Source organism: Orbicella franksi, chromosome 14 (assembly GCF_964199315.1).
Source record: "Orbicella franksi chromosome 14, jaOrbFran1.1, whole genome shotgun sequence".
In the NCBI taxonomy this organism is placed as follows: domain Eukaryota; kingdom Metazoa; phylum Cnidaria; class Anthozoa; order Scleractinia; family Merulinidae; genus Orbicella; species Orbicella franksi.
In genome coordinates this window covers 115,281-122,946 of record NC_138158.1, presented here as the reverse complement: position 1 = coordinate 122,946, position 7,666 = coordinate 115,281, and the positions used below count along the sequence as shown (strand labels likewise).

At 37.2% G+C, this 7,666-nt stretch overlaps 1 protein-coding gene across 1 annotated transcript; it reads left to right on the top strand.

Moving 5' to 3' along the window:
- Positions 1-133: 133 nt before the first annotated feature.
- Positions 134-6,659, top strand: LOC145467805 (adrenodoxin-like protein 1, mitochondrial). Its single transcript, XM_081451418.1, has 6 exons — positions 134-362; positions 481-535; positions 2,815-2,921; positions 3,398-3,485; positions 4,889-4,941; positions 5,133-6,659. The coding sequence occupies exons 1-6, from the start codon at positions 230-232 to the stop codon at positions 5,234-5,236; spliced, it is 540 nt and encodes a 179-aa protein (XP_081307544.1). The 5' UTR covers positions 134-229; the 3' UTR covers positions 5,237-6,659.
- Positions 6,660-7,666: the final 1,007 nt, after the last annotated feature.

Below are 7,666 nucleotides of genomic sequence, written 5' to 3'. Positions count from 1 at the left end.
TCAATACTAAGGAGAAGAATTGATAAGAAACAGAGTGTCGGCGTTGAAACGAATGTCAGAGAACAACGTGCCAAGCTAATTTGAAAGGCTCGGTCGCATAGTGAATGGTTTGGGCCGAGAGAGGCTTGTGGATCTGGAGACTGGACACGATTAACAGGAAAACAACTAATGGTTTCAAATGTTACTATCACATTGACGTGATGAAAGTACAAATAGTTTTTCTCTTGCTATGATGTTGATACGGAGAAGTACACAGCTATTGAAACACATTACAGATGCCATGCAGACGACCACTGTACTCTCACGAAAAGTTTTAAGGAGAAATAAGCTCAACAACAAACGGCTTTTCTTTATTCGTGCAGGTTTGTTGTAAAAGTAGTAGCTAGTAGTGGCTCCTTTTCGTGATTTTAAACCAATTTATTGCAATCTGGTATTCATGTAGACACCCATCTATAATGTATCTTTTACTTTACTGTCAAGGGCCTCTTCACTCGGGGGAATACGAGATGCAAGATCCAAAATCACCAGATGAAGTGTAGGTGAAAGCTTAACTTCTAACTTGCCAGTTTAGTCCTAAAACAATTAATATTTTCAACTTTACACGACAACATCGCTTCAGAAGCAACCATATATGCAAGTCATGCATGTAAATCAATAAAATATCACCCAACGGAAACTGGCTTAATACCCAGTTGGGGGGGGGGGGGTACTCCCTTACATGGGCAATGTAGGTATGTGCGGCCCCAAAGGTATGGTTTTTCAGCCGTTTTGGTCATAAATAGGATCGATTTGGCCATTTTGGTCTTTAAATTGGGTATGGTTTTTGTACTCCAGTCATGAATTGGGTGTGTTTTTTAGAAGAAGCTACTTTTTCATCATTATCGATAACACCATAAACAAAAGCCCTCCAAAAATTATGTTTAGGGCAACTGTGTCAGCTGTAATGGTCATAAACAGGGTATTGAACTTTTGGTCTGGTCATAAATAGGGTAGGGAAAATCGCAGATTTTGGTCATAAATAGGGTAAGGGTTTTGGGAGGTGGGCCACGCACCCCCACCAAATTTTTCTGAGAGTACCCCCCTCCGGCTTAATACATGTTAGTTATGAATGCGACTAGAATGTAATGCAAAAAGCTTGAGCATTGTTAAATAATTAAATATTAATTTATTAGTTTAATATATAAGTATACTATTTACAAAGTAGAAAATTACATAATCATCTTATATATGATAACCCTGGATCACCAACAGATTGCCAACAGTTTGCTGATTGTTCGCCAATTGTTGGCTTACTGTCGGCCAACACTTGAGTCTGAAACGGAATGAAAACTGTCTGCCATCTGTCAGCCAACAGTCAACTGTTGGCCAATGAAAGGCCCACAGTTAGTGGACTTAAGGCCAACAAATGGCTTACAGTTGGCCAACAGACAGCAAACAGTTGGCTGACAGACGCCCAACAAAATTTGTTCAGAGGGTTCAAAAGCCTAATTCCTTGAAGAGAACTGAGGATTGCATGATGAGACACTTCACCCAGTCATAAAGCCTTTGTAAAGACAGTAACTTGTTTTACTGATTGAGGGTGGTGTGGATCACATGCTAAGTGCTGCTCAGTGTGCGTGGGCTTACTGTAAATGCTGGCTGTAAGGTGGCCATCTTGCAGTTGCTCTCTTGAAACTGATGTGTCAAGGAAGGTTATTTTTCAATCCTTTTCATTCTCCATTGAGAAATGGATGGAGGGTTTTCTACATCTAGCTTAACAGTTAGGGTTAGGAACGAGAAAAGAAGCTGTATAAGTAATGGCCATAGCACACCCTTGGTTGTAGGAAAGTATACCTGCCAACTCTCATGCCTTAGGCGTGAGTCTTACGCCTGTGGGTTGAAAACTTTAATCTCACGCCAGCTCATGCTTACAGGCCAAATTCTCATGCCTGTTTGAAAAATGCGAGTGGTTGCAGCTTTGCTTTACACAATTTCCAAAAATATGTAAACCCAAACCGATGTAAGAAATGAAAACCATGTGTAACTAAGGATACTTCCTTCTTCAATTAGAAAGCACTGGGATTGAGGTCATGTTTAGCGATACATGTCCTGAGACTGGGACTGAGAAATGTCAGGGCTGTTTCCACTTCTGCTATTGTATGTCGGTGTGGCTAAAGCATTTTTTGATAACCTCATCTTCAAAAGACTTTGGACATCTTTGGAAGTTTTCGGATGTCTTCGGGAATCTTCGGATATGTTTGTGTCTTCTTCAAAAAACCTGGCACTACAAGGATAAAAATCTCAGGCCTATAACTCAGAAAAAGTTGGCAGTTATATAAAAGCAGTACTAGAATGGTATTGTGTGACGTGAATAGAACAGTGATAATAATTAGGTATAAGCAACTCTTCTTGTCTCACTCGATTGTTCCAGAGATAGTAACTGTTGCATTTAAAATACACTAGAATTCCAGTTGTAATCTTGTTTCATGAATCTTGCTGCCCACTGCTGGACTTGCTCAATGTTATGTACTTGCTCCTGTGAGATGAGGACTTTTGGCTGTTGAAAGGCTTAAAGAATGTGTCAACGCTTCTGGTTGATCTCAGTATAGAATTATATAGAAGTGTAGAATTATAATTAAAGTATAGAACTATAATTATTGAAGGTCTGAAAGTGCAGGGTCACTCTTCAGTTATCGTAGCAAGCACCCTTGATAGGAACGTTGTTAAAAAGCAATTTTAGGTCAAGAGACACCATAGATCACCATATTCTTGACATCTTGGATTTTCCAACACACATCTGTAAAACTTTACTAAGTTCAAGTCTTTTCATTGCAGTGTTAATGTGACATACATTGATCGTGATGGCAATCGAATAAAAGTAAAAGGGAAAGTAGGAGATAACTTGCTATACCTGGCACATCGTCATGGCATTGAAATGGAAGGTAGGCTATGCAGCTGGCTTGGCACTTGATGATGGGTGTCATGGATTTCATAGGCAGCTAACACCTGGACAAAGTCCTCTGTATTAACAGTTGAATACCAAGGCCATTAGGCAATAAAACCTGTAAGAGTAATAATTTGGTGTGAACTTGGTGCTTTATTAAGCAGGGGTGATATACTGGTTTATAGTATCTATAGTATTGTTCATAGTAACTATTTATAGTAACTTTAAACCATCCCATCACTAAACCTATCAACTGTTCATATTTTTTCCTTCACAGATTTAGCCCCTTTTAGCTTACGATTATCATGTTTGCATCATGTGTTATAGGGATTACTCTAAACCCTCCCACCCTCATGTATTAAATTTCTAAGGAGAAAGCCTGCTGTGAAACTTTGGCCAGAAACTTTGGCCTTTATAAGAGTGCACCAAAAATCTCACATTTTAATGTAGTTGTTTCATTATTTTGTCCACAAGGAGCTTGTGAAGCATCCTTAGCATGCTCCACGTGTCATGTTTATGTAAGGGAAGACTACTTGGAAAAGCTTTCAGAACCAGAAGAGAAGTAAGTTGTTCTTCTATCTCTCAAAAAAACAAATGTTCCTAGAAAATAATTTATAGGGAGCAAGGCCAGATCCCAGGTACCTGTTACACTTATGCAATAGCAGACCAGAAGTGAAACTTCATTTTAACATGGTTTGTTCTTTTGGAACTATTGTAAATTTAAGACTTTTGGGATTAGTTTTAACTTTTATGACGTAAAGTGCACTTGATCATTTCATGGTAAGTTGTGCTATATATTTTTTTCATTTAATATAATATAATTATTATTATTATTATTATCATCTTTGTTTGGCTTTTAGTGGAAAGTTATAAAACTAGCTGTCTGAAAGACAATTAATTGAAACACAGGATTCTTTAGTTGTGAATTTCAGAGAAAGTTGTTTTGAACTTAAGGTGGCTTACTACAGTTTTTTGGAGACTTGGTAGTGCGCGCTATGATTGCCTGCCAGACGTCAGTATTGGTCGTGCGTGCAAAAATGACACAAGTAACCTTAAGAAAAATGAAAACAACTTCAGCATTTGAAAGGCGTTAAATCACTTTGGTATACGTAGCAATAGTTTCAAACTCCGTTCAAACTTGTTTTTAAGCTTAGGGCCAAAAAAGTATCACATACAAAGCTCAATAAATAACCGGTAAAAGAGCTCTAATTTACTCTACGGCTCACTCTCTCGCACGCGATACATGGCGTTACATGAGCCCATGCTTAAAATAAAGGGCATGCGCAATTCAGTTCTCATACAAGTTTGTAAAAGCCAGCCTTTGGTCAAGGATTGCTCAAAAACCTACTGTACAACCCATGATGAAATTTTCACAGTTGATTTGTAGGGGTAAATCACATTTAAAGCCAAAATTTTTAAAAAATCTGTAAGATGGATTTTGAGCTCTTTTTGATTTTACATTTTCTTAGTTTGCGAAAAATCTGTCTTACAGATTTTTATTGTACTTTGCATGAATGTTAAATCAGAGCCAGTTTCTGCTGTCCTGAAATTTTGACGTGGGGTCATACAGGTAGATTTTGAGAAAAATGTGATTTAACCTACCAGTGTCCAGTCTCTCCTTGGGTGCTCGGTCATTCATTTTGGCTTTGTCGACGTTTAATTGTTCAAGTTTTACATAGAAAGGTAAAAGACTTGAGAAGGGAAAAACATCTTGGAATATTTTTTAAAAGAGTTAGAAGTTGGGCTGTTATAATCCATCAAAACTGTAGTAAGCCACTTTAATTACAAATTAACATGAAATAATTCAGATGATCCTCTAGACCACAGTTGGTACATTTAGTTGCACCCCCTTGGTACTGATTCTATAGTCAAATGAAAGCCTGGTCAAACTAAGGACTACTTTGCTAAATTTGGAAAATCCCCTATAAAAGGGTTTTCAAAATTAATTTGTTAAGTTTTTGTTAGGGAGGATGACATGCTGGATATGGCTCCATTTCTTCAGGAAAACTCAAGATTAGGTTAGTAGTATATCATTGATGAAGTGCAGCACGACTTAACTTATTTGTAGGTTGCAACAATAATTTTATATTGCTTTTGAAGACATAAATAATTTAAAAACTGTCAAGTTGTTAAATGTATTGGCGCTTGACAATGGGTGAATTTTGTTTTCCTTGACTGTACCTATTCGTAACAATCTATTTATCAACAGGTTGCCAGATAATTCTAACCAAGGAGTTTGAAGGACTTGAGGTGACTTTACCAAAGGCAACCAGGAATTTCTATGTGGATGGCCATGTTCCACAACCCCATTGAAATAAGAACAAACTAAAGAAAAGAGTGTTTTATTTAAGGTGGCTCCCTAGAGTAATTACAAACACCCTCCTATAGAGCGCGAGTTAGAAAAGGAAACTCAGTTAATTTCTCTTAAAATTTTTTCTGTAGAGATTTACCAGTATGGGTACTGTTAAAATAAGGCTTATGTTTTGGTTGTCAATTTTTGGATTAAGGCCATTACCATGGCAACATCTCATCTAATAACAGGCAGATGTATTCCTCATTTTGACCTTAACTCCTTAATATTTATACTTTCCTTCAGTGAATTTTTTTCATACTTTGCCACATCATGGAAATGATATTGCCTGACATTTTGAATTGGTAAAAAGTCGAGGTTGTTCAGGCGGTTTTTCCAATATTCTGTAATTTGTCATTGTTCTAAATATATTAGATTAGCTCTGACAGATTTAAAAAAAAAATAGGGTATTTTACAGGAATTGTATGTGGTTAGAACTGAGCCAAATTAGAAAAAGAAACTTCACTGAAAGGAACTCAATAAAATTAGCATATATTTGGTCATGCTGACATCACAAAAATCAGAAAAGCACACTTCGTAATTTATTTAAACGTGTGCTCATGTCACGTCATGTATCGCGTATAGAACTTTTTTGTCATAGTTTTTTGGTGCTGGGCTTATTGAACAGAGTTTGAAACCATTGCTACTTATACCAAAGTGATTTAATGCCTGTCAAGTGTTGAAGTGGTTTTCATTTCTTCTTAGGATTGCTTGCGTCATTTTTACACACACGATTAATACTGACGTCTGGCAGGCAATGAAAGCGCGCGCTACTGAGTCTCCAAAAAACTGTAGTAAGCCACCTTAAGGTTACATTTTAATTAGGTACAAAGTGAATAAAAAGTCATGTCTTTATTTTCTTTGTTAAGTCTGCTCTCTGTACATATTGAGCAGGTGTTTTGTAATTATTATAGCCTGTGTAAGTCTGCTTACTTCCCCGAAAGTAAACTATAGAAACTTTTTTTGAATAGTGCACTTAAAATTTAATTTGACCACAATAAATAACTGCAAGGACAAGATGGGTTGCTTCCTTTTCCTTTCCAACCTGATCAATTAGTAACTGGTAATTAGACTGTTGATTTCTTGTTTAACCTTTGTTGTCCTTGAATGAAGTGTTTTGTGGTGTCTGGTAGATCACAAACTTTATGCAATAATGACAAATTTCCTAAATCGTGTATGGTTGCAGTGGAACCCTGCCTCACAGCCACCCCATTAATACAGCCACCTTGTTATTACGGCCACTTCACTCTGGTCCAAACAAAAGCTGATTCACTCATTTTCCCATTTAAAGAACCCTTTAATACCGCCACCTTGTTAATACATTTTCTAATGTATTTGGGATTCTCTAGCTGTATTTGCAGTTGCCTTGGTCAATTTTCTTACGGGCAACAAATGAGATAATGAAATAAAATTGAGATCTAGTTTTTTAAAAACGCAGTTCCTGGAAAATGGTGATTTAAGTTTTCATAAGTTATCAGGAGTTTGTTATTTAAATTTCCAGCTAAACCTTGTTCATTTCTTTGACTCTTTTGGACACTGGAATACTGTTGTTTCATGAAAATTAGTATCTCTTTCAGACCTTGCACAATGTGTCCATACTACAAATAACATAATGGTGACTCCTTGAATGTTTGATGGCACATACAGTTAATTATATGGAACTAGATGGGCCCAGAATTTAGAAAAGGCCAACCCACGATCATGAGGGAGTAATCTTTTATATCACTGAGTTTTGCTTTCAATGCTCAAAGCTTCTCCCTGTTATTTCACTTTTCCTAAATCCCCCTTGCACTCAGTGTGTTTCTTTCCCTTTCCCTAACCAGACTCCTCGACCCATAATCCCTGACTTTTTTCATGTAATTTCTTTTTGACATCCCCCACCAGCGCTCAAACCTGCAACCTCCTGCTCTGAAGTGAATCCCCTTATCCACTACACCACGCCTTACTTGGTTGAATTCTTTCATTAATTTTTAAGGTATCATGAGTTAGTTGTCCCAGGCTCAACTCTACCCATAATCCAAGGAAGTGAATATTTGCAAAGCAATTGTTTGATCAAGAGCTAGTCGTTCTTTTATTATTTGTAACAATTTCTTGTAAAGAAAGACACGTTTACTTTTGGTAATGAAATTTAGTTCTAGTTGGATCCGATGACATGGGTGACCGATTAGTACCGGGCATTACTACAATCACTGTAATCTTTCTATTGTGTCTGGGAAATGAACAACCTGAAGATCAAACTGGAAACAAGTCCGCAGATCTTGAGGGAGGCATGACAGAGGTAAGTACAAGAGAAGGGATCTAGTTTACGAGGCTACTAGCTTATTGGTGCTGATGATTAATTTTGGCTCTATAACTTCACCCATCCCCAATCATCCCCCGCATAAGTACACATC

What these genes read in the sequence shown, in the direction of transcription:
- LOC145467805 (XM_081451418.1), top strand. Translation starts at nt 230, where the DNA reads ATGATGTTGATACGGAGAAGTACACAGCTATTGAAACACATTACAGAT. An exon ending in GCTTTTCTTTATTCGTGCAG is followed by an intron (nt 363 to 480) that starts GTTTGTTGTAAA and finishes TTTACTGTCAAG; the next exon opens with GGCCTCTTCACTCGGGGGAA. An exon ending in TCAGGAAAACTCAAGATTAG is followed by an intron (nt 4,942 to 5,132) that starts GTTAGTAGTATA and finishes ATTTATCAACAG; the next exon opens with GTTGCCAGATAATTCTAACC.